The 26,260-nt window shown below is 35.9% G+C and overlaps 1 protein-coding gene across 1 annotated transcript in view; it reads right to left on the bottom strand.

Annotated features, from left to right (window-relative positions):
* Window positions 1-360: 360 nt before the first annotated feature.
* LOC129227405 (uncharacterized) overlaps window positions 361-26,260 on the bottom strand; it is a 143,265-nt gene continuing 117,365 nt past the window's right edge. Inside the window, exons 4-5 of the mRNA XM_054861958.1 lie at window positions 8,750-8,920; window positions 361-1,108 (exon numbers count right to left, since the gene is read on the bottom strand). Coding sequence (XP_054717933.1) covers window positions 922-1,108; window positions 8,750-8,920 — 358 coding nt within the window. The 3' untranslated portion in view covers window positions 361-921. The remainder of the gene's footprint in view (window positions 1,109-8,749; window positions 8,921-26,260) is intronic.

Raw genomic sequence — 26,260 nt, 5'->3', positions numbered from 1 at the left:
TTAAAATTTAATTATTATTGTTATCAATAATTTTATTTTTTCACACAGCATTTGGACAAATCCAGCTTGTAGTCGTTGAAGGCAAGTTTTAATAAGGTGCATCTATATACCACCGATTGAGAACCACTTACAAGGAATAGTCCTTTGAAACTCGACGAACCATTTAGGAAAAGCCTGGATACAGGTGGTTCTAAAAAAATGACCAAACTTTAAGAACTAATTGAAAACACCTAGAGGATACGGAAGAAGAAGCATTGTGGGGTCAAAAATTCATTCTTTCTTCGATAGCGTTCTGCGGAAAATCGAAAACAGAAGAGTTTTCTCTTTGCATAAGACATGCAATGAACAAGTGATTTTTACAAAATTACCATGATTGAAGCAAAAATAGAAAATCCATTCAAGTACATGTTTTGAGGTTACAAGAAACTCATTTTTCAACACAGATCAAGTCTTGAGCATGCGATGCGAAATAAGCCATCAAAAATGCCAGTGTGTTTTAATTCCATGGAAAAGATTTGCTTCTTAACATTTGAAATGTTTAACGAACAGACTATGAATGCTTCAAAGCAAGCTGATTTCTTGCATTCCGAACCAAAAGAGAAAACGGTTCTTCTCCGGAAAAGGTACGTCACTCGGAGCATATTTTTTTCGTTCATTTTAATTCATTGATTGCTAATGCAAAAATCATTGCCAAAAATTAATCCACTTTAGCCCTGTCGAAAAAGCATGCTTATAACGCAGCAGCAACATTTGTCACACATTGTTTGGTCTGTAGCTTCTAATTCAGGTAGCTGTCACATTTGGCAATATCCTTGGCTTCTTCCTTGGAGCAGGTTTCTTCCTCCCAAACATATTCCTAACGCTTGGCGCCAGGAACGAAACATCTCGACACGGCTTGCCTTTCCGGTCCAAACTCGAGGGTCATCGTTTCTGTCCATTCCGCGTCACGTGACACACGCAACAGGATGGTACGAAGAAATTCTCTGCGGACGTCCCCTGACCGTCAGCATCGAGGGCAAGTAGCTTCTTTTTGATGAATTTCTGCTTGCAGCGACTCACGAAACCAAAAGGAAGGGAGATTTCACGTGTGCATGGAGCCCCTGGAGACCTGGCAGAAAAACAAAAAGGAGTCAAAAAAGCAAAAATACAGGGATTGGATCTTTAAACATGGCCACTGTAAGCATTAGAACTCCATTTTTCCGAATCAATTGAACACGGAAAGTAATTATAGGTGGCGCTGAAAAATAGGAAAGAAAAGGAAACAAACTTGATTGCTATTATCTTCTGCTATGTTATTAAGCTACAGGAAAACATTACTTTTCTAATTCTTTTTAGTGATATTCTTACTTTTTTTTTCATATTTTATACATTCTTTATTTAGATTTGGTTACTCTTAATGCATTAAGAAATCAAAAACTGTAGATTTATCGATTTTCTGTTGACTAGTGAGCGTTTCCTTCTACTGGTATGTGCTTACACATTCATTATTTTGCTCAAGTCGGAAAATATATTCGTTCCCACATTGCCGCACTTAAATGAACAGTGATCGTGAATAGGTTGTGTGAGAAGACAAGTTTTTTTTTGGATGCCTTTTTCACATTTATCTGGAAGATTAACTCTGGAACAATGGTTTCTGCAAATACAGCAGCTTGAGAAATTTTTACTTTCAGTCAATAAGCTTATATAAACACATAAGATTTTCTTCCTTTATTGCATAAAACTTTAACGCGTCGAGCAATGGGCAATCGCCATCTTATCCGATTTAGACTACCTCGCTAGATGGCGTGTTCGTTACTTTCAATTCCCAATTCGAATCAAAGCCTTTTCGGATAATCGAAAATTCAGATAGTTGGACTTTCTCGAAGAAAGGGTCAATTTTGTTTAATTGTTGTATCCATACGTTTTAAATAGGAGAGAAAAAGTTTTAAGAAAAAAAAAAGATTAATTAAATGAAATGCAATACATTTACACGTTAAGCCTACTTACACACGCTACGGAAACCAATAAGAACTGCTCTAATAGACGGTGACACATGATCCCGATAATGTACTCAACGCGCTTAAGCTAACTTCGTGGAGGGAAGGACAATATTACGCTGAATGTTAAAATCTAAATTTTGGCTTAGATTGGTTAAAATTGTGTATGAAGCATGGCCATATTTAAGAGGTGGGTTTTAAGGGTTCAAACCCCGTTTCGAAATTTCTGATAGTATTCCACAATATATTTTAAAATATTTTTCTGCTTTTGCTTTTAAACTTACTATTACAACATACTAGACAGCACGGTCATCGCATCGTGAGACTGCAGTTCAATTTTTTTTTAATGACCTTATTACTTTTGGCGAATTGTACAAAATCAATGTTTTGTCTGTAGCTTTAATTTTTGTTGTATTTATTGTGAACATCATTTGTTACAAAAGAATGTAGCGTTACTTTCAGATTTTAAATGCTGGCGCTAATGAAAACATCGCAATTCTTTAAATATTTGAAGAGCCAAATTCGATATTTACTATATTTTTATCAATGGTCAAAAAATAGGAATAAAGAAGTATTTCTTCGAAAGAGCGTACAGAAGTATATGCATCTATTTTTGTGAATTATTAAAAATATATCAAATATTTAACAGAGAGTGAAGTTATGCAATGTATGAATCTTTTTTTTTCATTCAACAGATATGTCATCTTTTACATTTGAGCATGTTAATACTGTTACCAGTTCCGTGCAGCTTCAAACTTTTTTAAATGACGACACAGTACTTGAGAAAATACAGGAGATTTATTTACAACTATGTACAAGAAATATCGTTAACAACTACTAAATTAACCATAGCAATTATGCAAATATCGATCAACACCATATACTCAACGGTCAACCACGTATTTACATCAAAATACGCAAAAATACAGCTCAAGGCTAAAACGCACTTTCCAAAGCAAGAAGTAAAATGAGACTAACTCATACAGCCGTCGGCTGTGGCTGTTTATAAATCCCAGAGAAGTTTCACTAAATTTGAAAATTTTCTCTATGTTTTTTTTTTTATTCCATTCACATATTTTAGCGTGCAGAAATGGAGGGGCCGTATGCTTCATTCGAATGTAAGGGGATTGTATATTCATTACAAGAAGCTATTTACAGGTTACGATACTAAGATAATTTTAGATGAAAGATAATAGAATAAACGCCAAATTTAGCTAGATTACAACAAATTAATCACAAAAATAATTACTATATACAGAATTTGTAACAATAGTTTTAAAGTAGCATCCTCTCATTTCTGTAACCTATTGAAAAAAAAACCCCAATAAAATATGTAAATGAAATCGAATATCATGGATCATGTAGATTTCACGAGAAAAGCTTTTGTAAAACCCTTCCCAAATCAAAAGTCTGGTTGCGGCACTGGTTCGGAAATACGGTAAAACCTCAATTATCTGGTCCCTCGGTTATCCGGTTCTTATTTGTAGAGGTAATATAATTGTATTTACTTAAATAATGATTATAAATCATGAGAGCAAGTACAAAACTAGAAATTCGACAAGTATTCGCTTTTTGTTAAATTAAGCATACAACTCTAGCAAAAATCGTACAATAAATTGTAGTAATCTAGCAAACATCATGGCGTACGCGGAGTATCAGTCCGACAACACCGCAGGTGAATCACTATAACATTGGGGAGGGGGGGGGGACAACGAAACTTTTTGTTTTAAATTTTTTTGTGAAGTTTCACAGGTTTTTATCCCCTTCTTGAGAAAATCAAGTATATTTGTCAAAAAGTTTCCTGCATCGCGACAAATTGCACGAATGCAGAATTCTGACTATTGTGAAAAGTATTTTCAACTGCCAGTATAAAGTATAAATAAATGTACAGCCCTCAGCTCTTCCAGATTGACTGAGATCCCGACGAAAGCGAATAAATCTCTGGATTTCATTGCTTTGATAGAAATGCAAGCGAGCTAGGTTCTTGATACTTGTTTGCAATTCTGTCTTAGGTTTGATCATAATCGGAATAATGCTTTTGGAGATTTCTTGTTAAATAAGGAAAAAGTCAGGTTTTTAAATTAAACCTACCTAAAGATTCTCTGAAGGTTCTCCAGACACGAGTAGCTTTAACCGGGGAGATATCTAAACTCTTCAGAAAAAGTTGAAAATAATTTTAGGAAGGTTACTGGATTTTGGTTAAAAACGTAACTGCTTGCAGAAATTGGGCACATTAGCCACCCATTATTTTCCAGGAACGTTTCTAAACTATTTTTAGAGTGGAACGTGACGAGAAAACGACTCAATATTTTACAAGACAACAAGATATGTTACTTGCAGAACTTGGGCACATTAGCTGATGCCCATCATTTTCCAGGAACGTTTCTAAACTATTTTGACAGTGTAAATGACGAGAAAACTACTCAACATTTTAAAAGACAACACATATGTTACTTGAAAAAATTGGGCACATTAGCTGCCCATTATTTTCCAGGGGTATACGCCCAAAATGTCGCGGCCAAAATGTCGCGGGTCAAAATGTCGCGGCCAAAATGTCGCCATCCCAAAATGTCGCCATCCCAAAATGTCGCCGTCCCAAAATGTCGCCAGTCCAAAATGTCGCCGGTTCAAAATGTCGCCGGTCCAAAATGTCGCCGGTCCAAAATGTCGCCGGTCCAAAATGTCGTCGTCCCAAAATGTCGCCGGCCCAAAATGTCGCCGGCCCAAAATGTCGCCAGTCCAAAATGTCGCCAGTCCAAAATGTCGCCAGTCCACGATGTCGCCAGTCCACAATGTCGCCGGCCCAAAATGTCGCCAGTCCAAAATATCGCCGGTTCAAAATGTCGCCAGTCCAAAATGTCGCCGGTCCAAAATGTCGCCGGCCCAAAATTCGCTAGTTCAATTGGTACGAAAAATTTAAATGTACGTCGATGCTTTTCAGCATAAAAGTTGCGAAAGAATATTAATTGCCTTTCAAAGTAAGTTCCTTCAAAAATTCCAAACGTTTTCTCCTGTCTTAATTCCTAAGCATCAGATTAATTCCAGAAAATTAATAGTTTTCAGAAAAACATACGTTTTTCTGTATACTATTAAGAACGTAAACATGCGAAAGGCTGCTGCAACGGATTTCTCTTTCTCGTTTAATCTGATTAATAACAATACTCAAGATGTAAAGCAAAGGATCAAGATGTAACGCAAGGATTCAGACAAAAAATTGGTATGGAAGTAAAACTAAACTGTTCTAAAGGCGAATGAAAGAATAGTGAGGCGCTATGTGAATATGGCAAGAGAATAGGCGGTTTGTATTTTTTGGCGTAATGAAGTAAAAACAAATAACTCCTTCACTCTAGCATATTATTACCTTAGCGACAAGTCAGTAATTTAGGGGATCAGGAGGATTGGCCCCCGTTTTTTTTATATATACAAGTGGAAGTGCTTTTTATAGCAATCCTATGAAATTTGCATTGGTTATATGCCCGTTATCCTCCCTCTCCCCTTTCACTAGAAAAATTCGAAATCACGGGCCAGGGTGGAAATCAAGTAGAGAGGTATCTTAATGAAATTTAATTTTCTCATAGATTTTTTAACATCACCCTAAGAACTGTAAAAAAAAAAAACTGTACATTTTCAGTGAGATATACGTTGGTTAAAGTAAGATCAAAACTGTTCTGAGACTTTTTCTGGAAATGAAACTGAAGAAGTTTAACAAGACTGCTCGAGACCTTCCTCTGAGAGGACATTTGTATGTCCTTTGCGACCGGGATTTTGGGACAGCAAAACAAATGTTTAACAGAGATGACAGATTATTGCCGTGGAAACTCTGTCTTATGAGTAAAATTCTGAAATTACGTCGAAATCTTCACCGTCAAATCTTTTGAAATCAATGAAACCCGTAATTGCTAAAACAGGTGTCTTTCACTCATTTTTTTGAAAAACGACTCTACGCGATGACAAATATTTTCAATTCTCAACATTCATGAAATTTATATATTCGATAGAACATCAAGGGGGACAATTTCAGAACAGCTATTTTATTAGAGGTTTTCAAGAGGATACTTTCATGCTTGCGAAGTAGCGCTTGTCAGCTGAATCACATTTTCCAATTTTAAATAGAAAAGAAAAAATTTCACAATGTAGGGTGAAATAACTGATATCAATGAGATTATTCAGATCAATTTTGACCTAGACTTATTTTTAAAATGAATTTCAAAACGTAATAGTTCTAGCTCAATATAGCTTGGTAATTCAGAAAGAAAAGAATACTGATAATAATAATAATAAACAAATAAGTTTTTCCCTCTCAGAAAAAAATGCTGTTTTAATTATTGAATTTTTACTACGCAAATTGTATAAGAATGCAAACTCAGTTTTTATTTAACACCCACGCTAGTTAAAGTGCTACAAAAATGAGAGGAATACACGGCTAATTTAGATTTTACTGATATCTTGCTCAACCTCTCATATTTAAATTCAGTATATTTTTCATTGTTTATTTAATTGCACTGACTCACGTAAACGATTACGAAACTCAACTTAGAACGAAAATAAGGCTTGTTTTCGTTTAATTTCACTTGCATACTACATTTTTGTATGAATCCTCGCATTACTTCTTGAGATATAGCAGTCATATAAAACGATTAAAAATATTCGGTGATCCATCCTTTTGGGATGACTGAAGCCAAAAATAAATGAGCAACTCGCCCTTTAAGATGTAGACCAAATTTTGTCTTAACCCTTGTACAGTAGACCCTCGTTTTACGCGGGTGTTATGTTCCACGGAAATGCTGCGTAAATCGAAACCGCGTAAATTGAGACCTAATATCAAAAATAGGGAATGGGTTCAAAATAGGGACTAGGTTCCGTAGATAAAAAAAATACTTCATTCTAGTGATGACTAATTGTATGAAAAGTTTAATGTGTACTTATATCGATTTTTATGCATAATATGCATAAAGAAAAGAAACTAATTTCGTGTTCTGTTTATGAAGAAGAGCTGGCTATGATAGTCTTTTGGTAGTCATTAAGAATTTTTCCTCTAATTCTTTGCTGAGCATTAACGCATCCATGACCACTTGCGTCATTTCCTTGATAAAATCTTCCTTTACTAACAAATCAGAAAAAAGATTATTTCTATTGTCTACGAATGGTTCAAAATTTTCAATCTGAGCGTTTTTGGTTGTGTGTCACCGGAGTCGGTATCCTCGTTGGTTTTGACCTCCTTTGTCACTCCTAAAAGTTCTTCTTCCAGTGAGTTCTGAACTGTGTGAGTTTAATCACTTTACTTCTATAATGGAAAAAGCTCTGGAACCAATCGCATAAAATGTCTCCAAGGACCCAAGTTCGATTATTAACACGCCAAAATGCAGTTAGTTACGAGTAATCTGCAATCTATAGGAGCTTGAGTTTTGAAAGAGAGGAAAATGTTACCTGTTTGCATTGCCGCATCAGCGTAAAACCGAAACTCGTCTGCGTAAATAAAATAAAGGTGTCAAATCTTCAACCGCGTATAATCGAAACCGCGTAAAATAAACCTGCTGAAAACGAGGGTCTACTGTATTACTTTTTGAGATATATCAGTCACAGATAAAAAAAAAGAAAGGAAAAAAAACATTCGATTGCTCCACCCTCTGGTGTTATTGGCCCCAAAATCTGTCCCCCTGCTGCTTCCTAACATTTTATTTGATTCCGTTCATCATTTTTTTGAGCAATGACAGTCACGCATATCGATGAAAACGTTCAGTTACTCCACTATCTTAAACGAATTGACGCAAAAAAAACACGCAGCCCTAAATCATATATGGGTACTTGCGGGTATCGTTCGAATTCTTACCACAGGTTTTGACGTAGAATGGCCCCAAAAAATCGGTCACATACAAACGCACACTATTCTTGAAGAAAAGTTTTAAAAAATTTATCGAACGTCAGAACTGAACGCCGTCAGAACGTTTTACAGTTGGTAGATAGCGAGTCACAAGAAATAAGATAACGTAACGCTTGTATTCTATTTGTTTGCTGAAAAACAGCCGAGAGTTGCGAATCAAAACGGAATAATCTTTTTAGAATTCATCAAGAAACTCAGTTAGTTCAGTCCCATTTTTAACGAAGACATTCATTAAAGGCAGTAATCATTTATTCTGCAAATTTGGTGTTAAACAGCATTTTTGTACATTTGCATTTTTCTTACCAACTGAATGAGCGAATTTTGGTTCTACGACATTTTGGCCCGGCGACATTTTGGCCCGGCGACATTTTGGACAGGCGACATTTTGGCCCAGCGACATTTTGGACCGGCGACATTTTGGACCGGCGACATTTTGGACCGGCGACATTTCGGCCCGGCGACATTTTGGCCCGGCGACATTGTGGCCCGGCGACATTTTGGACCGGCGACATTTCGGCCCGGCGACATTTTGGATCGGCGACATTTTGGCCTGGCGACATTTTGGACCGGCGACATTTTGGCCTGGCGACATTTTGGACAAGCGACATTTCGGCCCGGCGACATTTTGGACCGGCGACATTTTGGCCGCGACATTTTGTCCCGCGACATTTCGGTGGCGACATTTTGACCCCAAACCTTTTCCAGGAACGTTTCTAAACTTTTTACAGTGTTACGTGACGAGAAAACTACTCAACATTAACTCGGAGATTCAGGGATGAGTAAATTGGACATATAGGACGAAATTTGAGTGATAACCTTTTGACGAACACATTACTTCCAGTACTTCCTATTCTTACAAGTAATAAATAGAGACGAGGCAACTGATACTCACTCGCACACGTCGACACGTATGATCTGCTTGAAGCGTGTGTCCCTGTTCTGCACGTTCACGATGTACTTCCACTCTGAGTTGTCGTTCAGGGCTGCTTGCGGAGGGACGAATCGGGTGCGAACGGGGCAGGCTGGAACTTCTTCATTGTCGCGCTGCCGTCGGACAATGGGTCTGAAATAAGAGTATATCGATACATTGGTAATATCTTTTTACAGGGTGTTTGAAAAATGGCTGATACATTTGAAAAATCAATAAAAACTAAACGGGCAGCGATAGAAATGTACCGTTTGTTGCACTACGCTTGGGGCAACAGTAAATTTTCAGACAGACATACTTTAAAAAATTGTTACAATGTTCCTCAACAGATGGCGCTGCAGGTAGTTAGAGAAAACTGTAGGTGTGTCTGTCTAATAGTTTATTGTTTTTCCAAGCATATTGCAAATAAACAGTTTAATTATTTCTCTGCCATTTGGTTTTTATTGTTTTTACAAATATACCGGTCATTTTGGCGATCTTACACACTGCGTTACCTTTTAAAATACTTGCAGCGACATCTGTTGGGGAACATTGTACTAATTATGAAAATTTGTCTGTATGAAAATTTGCTGTTGTTCCAATCATAATGCAACCAACGGTATATCTTTTCTCTGCCCGTTTAGCTTTTATTGATTTTGCAAATGTATCAGTCATTTTTGGAACACCGTGTACATAAGCACATACGCTACAGTGCAGAGCACAAACGTGGCATCTGCAATCAAACTCAAACCGACAAATTGCTTTCTAAAATTTTACGCCACCGTGTATTTGATTCAGATGCCACTTTTTCAGATTTTTTTCTATAATAGTTCCTGCTTATAAATAACTATGGAACATCGTAACTCTGCCATTTCAACATTTTAAGGAGTTCGTTTAGAGTCGACGCTAAATGTTCTGAATGGTTACAGTTAAATGAATCAGTAGTTAATTGAATCAACCACTTCAATGAATCAAATCGGCAGAAACAGAACAAAATCAAGCTTTACTGAATTTGCCGCTTCATTAAATTAGCCGCTTCATTTAATCAAATTTGTTTACAACAAACGTGATTCATATAAGCGGCGGCCACTGTATTAGATACATAGGTAGAACAGCTAAGCTGATCCAATGGAAAAATTTTTATTCCTAAAATAAAATCTTAAAAATCGTTGCGCACGAAAGTTGAAGGAAAACATTACTTCCATAAAATAAAATAAAATAATGATACCATTAAGAGTAGCAGCAAATTCATATCGCAGAATCCACTGGGCATGCTGCAGATTCATGGGAACTTTGCACCATTTAGCAATTATAACTAAAAATCCCAAAAATCGTTTTGTCTCACTGTATCTCACGCCTCATGGTGTCTCGGTCTCTTCTACTGCTTAAAAATGATCAAAATTATGAAATAAAAGTTTTTAAAAAATAATCCTTTCGATTATGATCTTTAGAAAAAGTAAGGACCAGTTGGTTTATACGTTAATCAAGACCTACCCAGAGCTAGATTTGCAAAATATAAAGTATCGTAAATAGTTATTTTCCTTCACATCTGTTGAAAAGTAGTATAATATATGCAGGCGGTCTTTCAAAATTATAATGGTCTTTCACTTAATAAAAAATCTACCGATCCTCAAAACAGATGACAAATAAAATTCTGTAAAAAATGCCAAAATTAAAAATTAAAATGCATCCTTCTTCAGTGGAAATATGTCAAGCCAGGATCGCAGCGGCGGAAGGTTAAGCTCCCCTTAAAACCATTTTGCCAATCTCATGTAGTAATATAAATTTTCACGCAGGTTGTCCCAAACACGGCTGATGGATTTTGAAAACTCAAAAAAGAGAAACATTACACACACACACACACACACAAGAAATAAAAACGTTACGGAGCCGTCATACGCTCAGGAAGATAGAACCCTCCCCCCCCCCTTCTTTAAACACCTATATTTAGTTATCATTTCTGACGACAGATAACGCCACATCCATATCATTTGCAAAAAAATTTCACGCGCAATTTTCACATGATTTTAAAATCTACAAGGAATTTTTTTTTTTGAAAAATGAACAAAATGGACAGATAAAGGAAATTCAAAAGGCACAAAAGAACATAATGTAAAAAAGTAAAACACTCCCCTTCCACAAGTAATTTCAAAAGCTTCTCACCGATCCTAAACTACGCTCCTCAGTCCAAAATCTTCCCCTATTACGGCCCACCCCCTCCGAAGATAGAACAGGCTTTCCAGTTACTCTTTGGTCAAGAAACTACTCCTTATGGAAAGTTACACGTTGGTGAAAAGTGAGTTTTCGGAACTAATCAGTGATTCGACTCATAAAAAACTGGTTGTAATCAGTCATTTACGTGCTTTATTCATGACATATTCACTAATCGTACTTTTCGATTCTCAACGTTGAACAATAGCCCGGTCAATTTAGACATAGAAATAGTGATCAAATTACAAAAATTCCGACAAATCCAAATTTTTGTAGAGACCTTAGGTTGACTATTACAAAGAAAGTGCCAAAAGCCCCGTCGATCCCAAGTGAGCTAAAAAACTTATTCGGGGTCAAAGGCGAAAATTTTAGGTTTTTTGAATTTTTCTCAAAAAAAAATAAAGTTTTATCGAAAAGTATCTCAGACTAAAGTTGAACATCTCAAAATTCTCTATAAAAATGGTCCTTATGATTTTTTTTCTAAGACCAAACCTTTTCCCAGATATTGCGTACTCTCAAAAGACAGCCCGTCATTTACAGAATCCCCTCTACCCGCATGGCCTTGAATAACATCTGGCTATTCTAGTCCGTGTGGCATTGTTCACGTCAGGGGTGCCCAACCCACTAAGGGCATGGGCGCACCCCTCAATATCGCGGAGCCCCCTCCAAAAACTGAGAAAAATACCCCTCAAAACAACCCCCCTTTAAATGTTTTTTGAGTTCTCAAACTGTAACCACATTTTATACAATAAAACATAGTTCGAGCGAGTCGCATTATTATCTTGACTCCTGACAATGTTTGGCCTTAGTGATACATTGTAGTTAAGATTTCTAGATTCTAAAATCCATCTCTCTTGGTTAGACAACAAACTGTGGTTGACGCTTCTTCATCTAATTTTGCGCATCGTCTCACTGCTTTAGTATAACATGAGGCATTGGAAATCATATAATTCAGTAGTTACGCCCTCAATCACCATTTCTTTTAAAGTTTTATCTGATATTCCTTTTTTAAGAAGATGATCCGAGTTTCCCCACTTCTGCTTATCAAAAAACTCAAGTTTAAATCTGGATTTGTAAATTTTCGTTATACAGTCGAATTCTTCAAACTTGCCATCGTACTATGTTTGGATCATCAGCTCTTGTTCTGCAGTCTGGTTACTTTGAGAATCTAAAAAATAACACTAGGCATTGCGGATGACCATCAGAGAACTTGTTTCGAGACGGATTACGACGACCAGTTCGAAGATGGACAATAAACATTTATAATTCCAGATTTCAATTTTTAAGCTGGGAGACTACCATGAGCTCATCGATAAGCAGAACTGGTAAAACTCGGCAGCTCCCTCTTTCAAAAAGGGGACTTCCGATAAAACTTTGAAAAAAATTGCTTTATGGTGTACCACCTATTGAGTAGTGTGGTTTTCAAAACCTCATATATCATACTAAAGCAGCGAGAGAGAGAGAGAGATAATAGGTAAAATAAGAAAAAGAAGTGTCAGGTACAGCTTGTTGTCTAACCAAAAAGGATGGATTTATTCGAGTCAAATTAGAATCTAGAAATATTAAGCAATAATACCATCAAGCCACAATTTCAATCAAGACTGAAAATTATGAGACGTAAAATAGTTCAACTCGCACGTCAAACTTATGTTTTATTGTAATCAATGTGGTTACAGTTTGAGGGCTCAAAACCCATTAAAATTTCTTTAGCAACGTCTTTTGTTTCAAAGGGTGACTTATGTGGGCTGTTGCAAGCCACATTTATATTTAAAAATTTTTATACTTAACCTTTGTTCTCTATCATAGGTAAATTTGACATTTCGAGGCAAAATTATGGGCTATGTGGAGAATTAACATTATTTTTTACTAGATAAGAAATTCTTTTATTACTTATTTTTTCCGCACCTATGTAAGAATTAATTTAATATGAAAACAAACTTTTACAAATTATAACTTCTAATATTTTTTCTCTAAGTACGAAGGAACACGATGTTACTCAATTCTAACACTATATTAGTCAAATTCAAGATTCAACGCATGTGTGGAACTTTAAAATACGGTTCATTATTAAAATGATCTTATACAATCTGTAATCTACACAAAAAGCTTGCTCTTAAGAACGATAACATCAAATTATTGAACTTTTTCCAGTTTTTATGCATTTATGGTCAACTTCAAGGCGCGAGCGACACCTCAAGTTTATTTTTTGCGGTCAAAATACTTTTGCATAACCAAATATCTCTACAAAAGACAACTTTTCCGGGCTATTACTTAGCGTTTATCAGATTTTGATTTTTTTCAATCCACCCTAATGAACATGGCCAGTACTTCAAAAGTAAGTCCACCTCGTACTAGAGCGGGATTAAGTGAATCTGAATCCAGCTTTTGTTGCAAAAAACACTGCTTATTTTGAGGCGAGGAAGAGGATGAAGAGGCAGAGAAGAACAAAACGCAGAATTATGACAGAAAAATTCATACATTTATTACACTTACATTCAAAGAATCCTTTTTAAAGTTAGCTGAAGATCGTTCCGAGGTGTGTCAAAAGCTGCCCTTGCACGTTTTAATTTTGAGTATGATTTAGGGACTGCTTTATGAATTTTTCTGCGATAGTTCTGCACTTTCTTCTTCTCAGCCTCCTCATCCGCTTCACAGCCACAAAATAAGCAGTGTTTTTAAAAACAAAAGCTGGATTCAAATTCACTTAACCGCGCTACAGTACGAGGAGGACTTACTTTTGAAGTACTGGCCTGTTCATCCTCACGTTGCTGCAGAGATTGAACTGTTCTAGGTGTATGATTTTCTGCAAGCCACGCGAATTGTAACGGACTTTTGACTTCTTAAATAATAAGCATTCTTATAACTTTTCCCGACACTTCCATCGATTAGTTGGAATTCCACGACTGCCCAGCATAACAGTTTCACCTTCAGTCAAAAGTTTATTGCAAATAAAGCAAAATTGTGACATTTTTCTTAAATATTGATCAGCACAAACAACAGTAGACGCTAGTAATAAATACAGTTGGCTCTCTGTTTAACGACTTTCAAGGGACCACAAAAGATCGTCCTTAAGTAGAAAACGTCCTTAAATAGAATGCTTTTAACACTACAGTGGACCATCTGGGACCGTGAAATAGAGAACGTCGTTAAATAGAGCGTCGTTAAACAGAGATCCAACTGTATCTTTATTCACTCGAACTGCACGTTTAACTCTAAAAGAAGCAGGTACGTCAGGGGTGCCCATCTAGGAGAGGTCATGAATCAGACTGCGCTATCGAAATTTTTAGGGGGATCGTTTTGAGGGGTATTTTTTATTTGGTTGGGGGAGGCTTGCTTTTGGGGGGATCTCCGCGATAATGAGGGGGTGCGACTTTGCCCTTAGTGGGTTGGGCACCCCTGGGTATGTGAACGACGTCACACGGAATAGAATAACCACATGTTATTCGAGGCCATACGAGTAGAGTGGATTCTGTAAATGATTGGCTGTCTTTTGAGAGTACGCAATATCTGGGAAATGGTTTGGTCTTGGAGAAAAAAATCATAAGGACCATTTTTATAGAGAATTTTGAGCTCTACAACTTTAGTTTGAGGTACTTTTCGATAAAACTTACCGTTTTTGAGAAAAATCAAAAAGCCTAAAATTTTGACCTTTGACCCCGAATAACTTTTTTAGCTCACATGGGATCGACGGGGATGTTTGGCACTTTATTTGTAATGCTAAACCCAAAGTCTCTACTACAAAAATTCAGCTTTCCCTGAGTTTTTTTATTTTCATTGTATAAATTGACCAGACTACAACTCGAGAGCCACGCGGATCAACATTGCAGGCTGGATGTGCCCCATGGGACGTAGAATGGGCACAGCTGTTGCAGATTATAGTATCAAAATGCAAAAAATCGGGAAAAATTGCATCATTAGTCCAGTGGTTGGGGAGTTGAATACGGAAGTAATTGGTGGAAAGCCGGAAATTGCTTTAATCAATGCCGTATGGGTCTGGAATGACAATACTAAGTTTTCCCTCTTCTATTAAGTGAGCTTTAGCCGTGGCGTCCAAGTTAGTGACAAAAAACAACTGTTTTTTCATTAATATAACAATGTCTCAAAAATAACGCTTCCAATGTCCATACATATAAAGAGAAAACATGTAGAGATTAAATTTCTGAACAAAATGAGTTCCTACAACATATATCTTTGTTAAATACCAAGCGCGCAACTTAATTTCAAAGTTCGGCTAAAATCACTAATCAAGTGCTTCAAGCCAGAACAGAATTACACACTGATGAAATGCAAAAATTGAGCATTCATGGAAATAGGTGAGAATTTTTATTTATCGTCTATCGTTCGTTAAAAAGATGAATATCTTTTAATGAATTGCTGCTGATCTAGCAAAAAATATCGTAAATAAGAATCGAATGTATTTTCACAATACATCTTCGAAACGAGTTTTGCATTTCTGAACCATTTTTTATAGTAATTTTTGCAAATTCTTTAGTTTATGGTTTATGTGTCTGAATTTTTAATGTTTTCAGCTACGTTTCGAAAATTACTTAAGGTTGCTGCGTTTGTTGTAATAATACATTTTTTTTTTCAAATACTAATCTATTGTTTTTAATGCGCCTTTCGTTAAAACTTTGAATTTGTAATATTTTATGTCGTTTTCTTAAACCGCATCTCATATAATACCACGTCTCACAGCAAAACATTTTTTATTATAGATGAAATATTTAAATTGTGTAAATTGAAAAATTGATTCACTTCAAGAAAAGAGAACTGGAAAACTTTTTTACCTTTAACATAATAATTTTCAATGATTTTCAATTTCTAATTATGTCATTCAAAATCACTCATATTCTCTGGATAGTTCTACTTGAAATTAACTTATCAGTACTTTTGCGCTTCCTTTTTAGAACTAAAATGAGTTCTGTATGAAGATAGGATCCTTTTTCTTTTTTTGGTTACATTGTAATAAAGTAAATTGTTTTCAGCAACATCTAACATGTCAACTTGATGAATAAGCACCTGTGTAGCGGCTTCCGTAGGTTAAGAAAGCACCGCCATGTGTTTTAGTTTTACGGCGTTATGTTCCAGGGGGTCTCCGAGAAGGCCTATGGGAATGGGAAAGGTGCGTTCTAGCTTGAAGCGATTGATTACTGATTTTAGCCAAACTTTGAAATTAAGTTGTTTGCTTGGTATTTAACAAAGATATATATTGTAGATACTCATTTTGTTCAGAATTTAAATCTCTACAAGTTTCCTTGCAATATGTATGGCCATTGGAAGCGTTATTTTTGAGATATTGCTATATTAATGAAAAACATGTGTTTTTTGTCACTAATTTGGTGGACGTCACGGCTAAAGCTCACTTAATAGAAGAGGAAAAACTTAGTATGGTCATTTTAGACTCATACAGCATAGATTAAAGCAATTTCCAGCTTTCCACCAATTACTCCCTTATTCGACCTTTTTTCACTCCCCAATCATTGGCCAACATGGAGAAAACCGCTTTTAAAGTTTTAAAGTTAAAAATAATATTAACTAAATGCATGCAACTTAAATAATTATTTCTTTCTTCTAATTAAGATGAAACAAGATTCAAACGTCATTTTAAGCAGAAAAAAAGAAAAATTAAAAAAAAAAAAAATAATTAGAATTCTGAAATTTCGGTCCAAGCTGAAAAAGAAACCGGACGCCAGGGACGGTGAAATCGTGAGCTCAATTATTGAGCAATCGTGATTGCTCAATAATAATAATAATAATAATTTGAATTTTGAAATTTTGAATTCAAATTATATTTCTCGCAATCACAAGTTGCGACAGGACCCAATTAAGTATTGTTTCTAGAAACGGCTCCTGTATCCCCCCCAAACCTGCCCTCCTCCTGAGCGGTTACATGTGTATAGTTGTGTGTGTGCGTAGACCTGTGTGTACGCTCGTAGGCGTGTGTGTATGTGTGTAGGCGTGTGAAGGCATGTGTGTATGTGTGTGAAGGCATGTATGTATGTGTGTGTAGGCGTGTGTGTATGTGTATGAAGTCATGTGTGTATGTGTGTGAAGGCATGTGTGTATGTGCGTATGTGTAGGATATGGACGCCACCGACAAGAGGAGCCGCGCATGCAGTGGACGGCGGGCGGGAGTGCTGCAGAGGTCCCTGGTCCAAGCTGAAAAAGGAACCGGACATCAAAAACGGTCAAGTGAGAACAATAAGCAATTGTGATTGCACAAAAAAAAAAATAAAAAAAAAAAAAATAATAATTTGCATTTTGACATCTTGAATTCAAATTATGTTTTTCGCAATCACGACTGTGTGTGTGTGTCTGTGTGTTGGGTGTGTTTTGTGTGTGTGCGTGTGTAGGCGTGTGTGTTTGTGTCTGTGTGTTGGGTGTGTTTTGTGTGTGTGCGTGTGTAGGCGTGTGTGTTTGTGTCTGTGTGCAGGCATGAGTGTGTGTGTATGTGTGTGCGTGTGTGTATGTGTGTGTGTGCGTGTATATTGTGTGTGTGTGTGTGTGTGTGTGTGTAGGCGTGCGTGTTTGTGTCTGTGTGCCGGCATGAGTGTTTGTGTCTGTGTGCCGGCATGAGTGTTTGTGTATGTGCGTGTAGATGTGTGTGTGCGTGTGCGTAATTGTGTGTGTGATGGTGTGTGTACACATGTGTGTGTGTGTGTGTGTGTGTCGGTGTGTGTATGTAGGATATGGGCGCAACCTGGAGACGGTTTTTGCTAGAGGAGCAGCATCTTGAGGCCGGTCGACGCTGGTGCTGCAGAGGGAGGCGGGGCGGAAATAAAATCATAGGGATTAAAAACAGTCAAGTTAGAACAGTAAGCAATGTGATTGTTCAAAAAAAGAAATAAAAAATAAATAAATAAATAAATAAATAAAATAAAATAAATAAATAATAAATAAATAATTTGAATTCTTCTTAATCATAAGTGTGTGGAGTGTGTGTGTATGTATGTGTGTGTGCATGTGTGTGCAGGCATGTGTGTATGTATGTGTGTGTAAGCGTGTGTGTTTGTGTCTGTGTGCAGGCATGAGTGTGTTGGTATGTGTGTGTGCGTTTGTGTGGGTATGTATGTGTGTATGGGCGTGTGTGTGTATGTGTGTGTTTGTGCGGGTATGTGTGTGTGCATATGTGTGTGTAGGCGTGTTTGTATGTGTGTGCAGTCGTGTGTGTCTGTGTCTGTGTGCAGACATGAGTGTGTTGGTATATGTATGCGTTTGTGTGAAAGTGTATGTATATATGTGTGTGTGTGTAGGTGTGTATGTATGCGTTTGCGTGAAAGTGTATGTATATATGTGTGTGTGTGTAGGTGTGTATGTATGCGTGTGTGTCTGTGTAGGACATCCTGGCAGGGACGCAACCTGGAGACGGTGCTGGCGAGAGGAGCAGCATCGGGAGAATCCGGTCTACGCTGGTGCTGCAGAGGGAGGCGGGAGGAAAATAAAATCATAGGAATGTGAAAAACAGTCAAGTGAGAGCAATAAACAGTGTGATTGCTCAAAAAGGAAAAAAACTGACGATTCTTGTGTCCGAGACCCACCTAAGTTGTTATCGACTGAACAAAAACCCGTTTTGAAGAACATCACTATCTTATAATAAAACCGTTTTGAAGGGTGCTTCTGTGCCCATTGTGTAGCTATTAAAAACCGTCCTAACAATTGACACATTCTTATGACATTTGGCAGTTCTCCATTGATTTTTGTTGTGTATCTCTTAAACTGTTACACCTGGGAGAATAGAAAAATTTATTCCCGAATGGTATATTTAGTTACCGTTTGTGGCGACAGATGGCGCTACATAACTATTCAAAAATGGAAACCAAAATTACGCAACGCTGGTGTCAAATAACTTCAAGTAACCAAGTGTATTAGTAAAGATCCTTGATTAGGATCTCTATCGCAGTCTCACAAGCAACGCTATCTGTTGTTGGAAATGAGATCTGATTACGCTCATTGTTATTAGAAATGAAAAAAAAAAATCCTTGATTCCCAAGTCGCAAGGCAGCAAACCACTTGCTCTGCCAGATTTTTACCTTCTGGGTCGGGGAGGGTAGTTTATGTTACGACTGTCCTGCAGATACATAGATTAGCATATTTGAGTTGATTAGGGTTGTTCCGAATCAAAGGGTTGTGAGAAGTTTTTAAGCCCTAACCTTCCCCCTCCCCCCCTTCTCTGGATCCTTTCGCAAACCACGTTTCGATGGAGAACTCGGGGAAAATTGTAATTTTAATGCTAATGCCGAGTATTTTCATTCGCAACAGCTGCATAACGTTTTATTTGAAACAAAAAGCGTTGATTAAAACCTATGAATTCAAAATAATCATTGCAAAATAATTTGCAAAGAGTTCAAACTGAAATGATATAAACTATTGTTATTTTCTTAAGAGTTTTTTTAGTAAGTTTCTACAATCGCATAGAAACTCTATAGATTGCAAGGAAGTTCGTTAACAGAGAGTCTCTGCCAGACTTTTTCTAGTCTAAGGAGGTATAAAAATTGCCTTACCAAACTGTATTGCCAAATAAATAATTTTTTCCGCGTCGTTTAATTTATCTAATTTATTTTGGTTGGCCAGAAAACTTTTTTTACAGTCCCAATTATGACAGACACTCCTTGTTCTTGCCATCAAAGATCTATAACATGTCGCTTGCCTATAATAATTCATATTATAACTATTAGCGGTATCTCCCGAGTTAAAACACACACACACACACTTTCTCTTGACATCATTAAAGTCACCCACAATTTGCTAAGGAGCAAACTCTCAAATGCTACGGAATTTCCACCGAATGAGAGCCAAGTCATTTGCGTCATGATCACTCTCTTCCTCTTTTCTTGGTAGCGCATAAAAATAAGTCCTTAATAAATTTTGTTTAAAAAAATTATTATTTTTTTTTTACTACCAGTATTAATAACTATAAGAAAATTATAATAATAGAAACGATTTTCCGCTTTCGCATGGAATACAATTCAATCCTTTTTTATTTGAAAATTCCTTGCTGCCTTGCTTGATTCTCAAGTTTAAGCAGGAGGGCGATTAAGTTGTGAAATTAAGCGCGCGCATGCTTTTTCCGGTTTCGTGCTTCAGCTCTTCGGTGTTTTTTTTTTTTTTTCGGTGTGTCATCTGGCGGTAAATACATGCATAATCAATTTTGCGTTTATGATTTGATTTTGCTCCATGATCTTTCGAGTTCTGTGGCCGCTAGTATTTCTTCTTTATAATATACTAGCTTACTACCCGGCGTTGCCCGGGTGCTTTTCAGTGCAACATATCTTTTGGATAATCAAATGAATGAATTCTACCTAAATGAGAGTAAAAAACTACATTCACACCACTTTCTATAGCCTCAAATCTTCAAAATACTTTAAATAACACAGAAAATCAAGCATTTGCCAAAAAAGTAACATCATCTTAACGCAAAAAAGTATGAGGAATATTGTTTGGGCTCTGTAGTGTCCACTGGTACGTTGTCTGAGGTTGAATCAGACGGGCGGTACGTAAATTGTCTTAATGCAAAGACAAATGATTGTCTTTTGCAAATCTTGTGGGACAACCTTTTACGTGATGCTCCGAAAGAAAAGCGTTGTGCCGCCTTTGTAGGTTTTGCTTTCCCCAAGACTTAAAAAAATGCAACAGTACTTTTCACGTACGTTTTATTCTGGAATAAATCATTGAATGTTTCCTTAGAAAGAGTCGTGAGCTTACCAAAAAAAAAAAAACTCAATCCCTATTATCAGGCACAAATATATACAAAATAGTGTTCTTGGACACAGCTACAATGTTTTTAGATTAATTTAAAACTAGACGACCCGTGCGGAACTCCGCACTGTGCTTCGAATCGTTTCATAAGGCATTTCGCTCTTTAAAAATTTCAAAGAAAGAACATTATGAAGAAGAACCGAAAAAAAGTAAGCGCAGAAGAGAAGGCATGTAATTTAAAGACATCAGTAACAAAACCTCGTTAAATACAACGTTGTGATAATTTGATCATAGCTCACCTTTTGGTCGTACATATTTTCAATGCAAACATAAATATCATTAAATGTGGCTGAGTAATGACTCGTGAAAAAGCAATAATTGTGCATGTGAAAAAAAACAGGTTGTGGCAAATACAGTCCTGCCCATGTGAGCATCTGAAAGGGAAAAAGAAACATTAAAGAGATATTTATTGGCACGGATTCGAATTGGCACCATTCTAATTAACAGCCCGACACCCCAACAAACCTAGCAATTGCGCCCTCCTTTTCGAAAGCTATTCATTGAAGGAATGCGTAGTAAGAAACAGCAAAAAAGCTTTTTGCCAAAAGAAAAATAATAATAATAATAATAAGATTATGCTTTTATATTTTGTCATTAACCAGCATGATACGATTTAAAATTAATCGTAAAGCATGGAATTTGATTAAAGAATGACGAATATCTCCCGTAGCGATAGAAATAAACATTCTAGAGAAGTAATAAATTAGATTAAAAACAAGTGTTTTTATCTTTGAATATTGAACTATTTCACATAGAAGGTTGCTTTAACCGTTACGGCTTAAATGGATGCACATGTTTCTCTTTTAACCGAACACTTAAAATTCAAAACCAAAACCAGTTGAACTGAGTCCGTTTTTTAAGTGTAATTTTTCGAACGTAGACAAAATGTATTTTTTGGATGAAACTCGGAGTTTTAATTTCGCGTAGAATTTGTTCATTTGTATAAAAGGTCGAACACTGCTATTAGAAAAATCTACATTTCAGCGTACCAAGAAAATGTTTTTCTGCACAAAAAGGATTCCCTTGAGGTAAATCTAATACTTTTTTATGCTTACATTATGTTTAGTGGTCTGAACGGAGTCAAAGCTGAAAAAAATTAAGAACACCCTTCGATTAACAGTCAACTTATATGAATGATAACTGTAGCCTGCATAAAGGAATCGAAACACCAAGTAGCATTCCCACTGCATTTATTTTATTACGTGTGTATGTTATGAGTACATGTAATGCGTAATACTAATATAAATTTGATATTATGTCGGACAGCCCAAGCTTGCCCGAAGTTCAGATAGTTTATAGCCGAACGCTCTACCGAAAAAAACTTATCAATTTAACCGAACAACTAAGTCCAGTGCTTTTAAGATTTATTAAAATATAAACACACACACACACACACACACAGGCTTTTTTTTTTTTTTTTGCCGAAAGCGACGTAAAAAGATTGGAAAACTTCATTAGAACTTTGCTTTAAAAAAAATGCATAAGAACTACAGGCTGCATCAAGGTTTTGAAACAGCAAGGGGCGTTTTCGAAAACTTGATTTTTCGACCGTAAGTCTATTTTTCGTCGTTAGCCAGCCTGATAAATTTTAAAATGAGAGGGGAACAATATATAAAGTAAGATATTGAAGATATAGATAAAGTAAGATATTTTTTTTGAAAATTTTTACAATTTGTTACCTCAGGCTGCTTGAACCGTTATAACTTAGATAGCAGCACGTGTTCATCATTTAACAGCACGGTTAAAATACAAAATAAATTGAACTATGCTCTTGTTCAAGAGTAGCTTTTCGAATGTAAAAAAAAAATGTGATAAGCTATTTGTTTTTTTTTGCAAAAAGAAGAAAAAATATATATTTTACCCTTCAAATTGAGGTAGTAATTTTTTTATTTGTTCAAAGAGTCAAAAACTCATTAGAAGAATATATATTTCAATATAAGATTTATTATTTTTTTCTGAACAAAAAACAATTCTATACTGTAGTCTGAAATCTTAAACCTGTTACTTATATTTTCGCTTACATTATGCTTTGATTTTCTTACCAGAGCCAAAGCTTAAAAAAAAAAAAAAAAAAAACGTGCATTTCAGAAGTAATTTAGCAAAGTCACATTAAGTTTTTATAACAGCAAGGAGCGTTTCCTTCTCATATATTCTATTGCCTCGTATTTGTTATTCACTTAATTAACTGTTCATGTAATGCGCGATATTTCTCTAATTTTTTGATGCAGATTGTCGGGACGTGGGTCCGAACACGCATTCTCCTGGTTTCGAAGAGAACGCTCTGCCAATCAAGCTATTCAGCTCTGTCGGTCATGTGCAAGTTAAAGTTATAAGTTTAACCGAAAACCTCATTCTGGTTCTTTAAAACACGTTTTTCCGCTGAAAAAAACAATTTTTAGACCGTGAGTCTATTTTTCGTCAGTAGCCAGCACCAATAGCTTTAAAATAAGGTGTAAATCAAAGAAATCGATCAAGAATTGAAGAAAATCTGGCGTAGAAACCAAAAACAGGCTACAGAAATAATATATAAGGATGCTTTATATCGTATTCGCGCGAATAAAAAATTAAAGGTTTACTGAGAGAAACTCGTAGTTTTAATCGGGCGTAGTATTTTTTCATTTGTACAAAAGGTCGAACACTGCTATTAGAAATATCTACATTTTAGCATACAATAAAAATGTTTTTCTGCACAAAAAGGATTTCTTTAGGTAAATCTAATACTTTTTTATGCTTACATTATGTTGAGTGGTCTGGATGTAGTCAAAGAACACAGTTCGATTAACAATCAACTTATCCGAATGATAACTGTAGCCTGCATAAAGGAGTCGAAACACCAAGTAGCATTCCCACTGCATTTATTTTATTAGGTGTGTATGTTATGAGCACATGTAATGCGTAATCTATATATATAAAAATCTCGTGTCACGATGTTTGTTCGGGGTAAACTCCGAAACTACTCAATCGATTTTTCTCAAATTTCATATCTATGTGTCATTTGGTCCAACTTAAAAGATAGGATAGTTTTTATAATTTTTTATTGCAAATTTCATATTAATTATGCAATAATAGTGTGAATTAATTGTTTAGTTCTAAAAATTCTTAATAGATGGCGGTGTAAGTTAATTAATCGATATAACTCTAACATCGTATGAATTACTGCTAAAAACACCATGACAATAAAAACTCAGAAATGCTGCTTAGAATTTCCATATAACGTTTCGGGATATTACAGGTTATTATTTACTTCCTGTGAAAATCAACTATTTTTTCAAAACGTTTCCTTGAATTGCTACAAATTGCAGATTTCACACCGTTGTGAAAAGTATTTTTCTCCACCAGTATCAAGATTAACTAAACTTATTTAATGAGGTGTATCGGTTTCGGAGCAATTACGGTTCGTCCAGATTGACTCAAAACCCAATGAGTGAGAAAAAAGATATCTGGATCACGAAGCTTTGCAAGAGTTGTATTCGAGATATTTGCTTGGAGAGTATGTCTTCGCGTTGGCAATGTGTGTATTAATGCTTTGAGAGCTTTCGTAGAAAAGCAGGAAGGTTCCAGGCTATTATATTAAACCTCCGTTAGGCTTCTCTGAAGGTGCCAGAATCATATCTGCCTTTAACCAAGAAGACTACTGAATTCTTCAAAAAGATTCCAGGTTAATTTCAGGAAGGTTAATGAATTTAAGCGGAAAACAAGTATTTTCTTTATTTTGTTCCTCAAGAAATTTTTAATATCATTAATTCTTGCAAAGAAACTTTCGCAACAGAAAATTGCAGCGACAATTGCATCGTCAGGCATTGCTGCTACTGTTTTTAGATGGTAGACGAACAGTACATTCAGCTTTAAGGTTGCCTATTAGATATTCATAACAAACAAAACGCAATGTGTAACATAAAAGAAAAAAAAAAACGTGGTATAGCTGTAGTGTGGCAAGAGAGTGAAATTATAATTTGGGATAAGTGTACTATGGCTCATGAGTAAAAGCATTCATTCGAAGCACATCCTAGGATTGTGAAAGATTTGAACGGCAACGATAAACTTTTAGGCGAAATCATATGAATACTGTCTGGGGACTTCCGGCAGACATTACCAGTTATTCCAATGAAATCAACGCATGTTTAAAACAATCGTTTTTATAGCGTAATGTCGAGATAATGCGATTGGCCATGAACATGCGAGTATAAACGCAAAATAATCTAATCCCACAAGTATTTTCTAAGCAATTGCTGAGTATTGGAAACGGTGAAATTGAACGGTATCAAAATATATAGTACAACAAATAGCCAGACGACAATTTCTACACTGCCGTTGAGACGAAAAGTGAACTAATTGAGAGTATATTCCCAGATAAATTTAATTTTTTTTAAATCATAATTGCCTCTGTAATCGGGCTGGTTTTATAGCAGTTTTGTTTTCGGTAAACATTCCCGAACGGACAGGAATATTTGTGGATCGTCAATTGTCGACTGTCAAATACATATCCTGATGCATGTTGCAAATTGTATTTATTGGGCGCACAAAGTCATTGGGAGTTGACACTTTCTAATGCAGGTTTGACATAAGGAGAAACAGTATTCGTCAAATGTTTAAAACAATTTTGACGACATACTATCCAACACAATCATTATTTTTTTAAGGAGAAACTATATAACTTTCACGTTTGAAGACGTATTTCATAAAGTTTAACAATTACACAAATGTCCAAATCCAGATTTTACACCAGAGATGAATATGAAGCTTTAGTTTTAACTGAAGGTTTTTGCGTTTCAATTTCAAATTTGCCACTTAGTTATTATGATATGCCGTCACATGATAGTTGGGCCACCGACTTAGTTAACACTGATTTGCAACGTATAACAACAGAGCAATGACGCTGTCTTAGCTGCAATTATTGCGAATAATGAGCCATTACTGACGGCTGGAAAAAAAACTCCCCATTGATGCTGAAGAAGTCTAATACATTTGTCGATGAAAACAAAGCAGTAAACATTCCAACTGAATTTTTAAATTCCCTGGATGCATCAGGAATGCGACTACACGATTTCCGGTTGAAAATTGGCTGATTAATTTATTCTTTTTCGCAATTTAAACCCACCTAAATTACGAAACGGTACACGTTTCTTCATCAAAAGTCAACAATTTTGTCGGAAAAGTTTAAAGGAGAAATGTTTGTGTTGCCACGCAATCCATTAATAGAGTCATAATTTTCAAACACATTTGAAAGGCTTCAATTTCTGATTCGTTTAGCTTTTGCAAAGACCATAAATAGATTTCAAGAACAAACAATGTCTTCTTTCGGTTTGGACATGAAACATAAATATTTCTCTTATGGGCAACCATATATCGCCTACTCACACGTGGAAAGTTATCATACTTTTCGTATTAGCAAAAGACTGGTTAAGCAAGAACATTATGCACAACTTAGTGCTTAGACAGTTTTCAGTTTTCAAATAATAAAAACAATAGTTCGAAGTCAATGTTATCTACTTTATTGAAAAAGTTTAATTTTTATATGTTTTTAATTTA

Source organism: Uloborus diversus, chromosome 8 (genome assembly GCF_026930045.1).
Source record: "Uloborus diversus isolate 005 chromosome 8, Udiv.v.3.1, whole genome shotgun sequence".
NCBI lineage: Eukaryota > Metazoa > Arthropoda > Arachnida > Araneae > Uloboridae > Uloborus > Uloborus diversus.
Note: the sequence above shows the minus strand (reverse complement) of the source record. Positions and strands in the feature narration are given on the sequence as shown.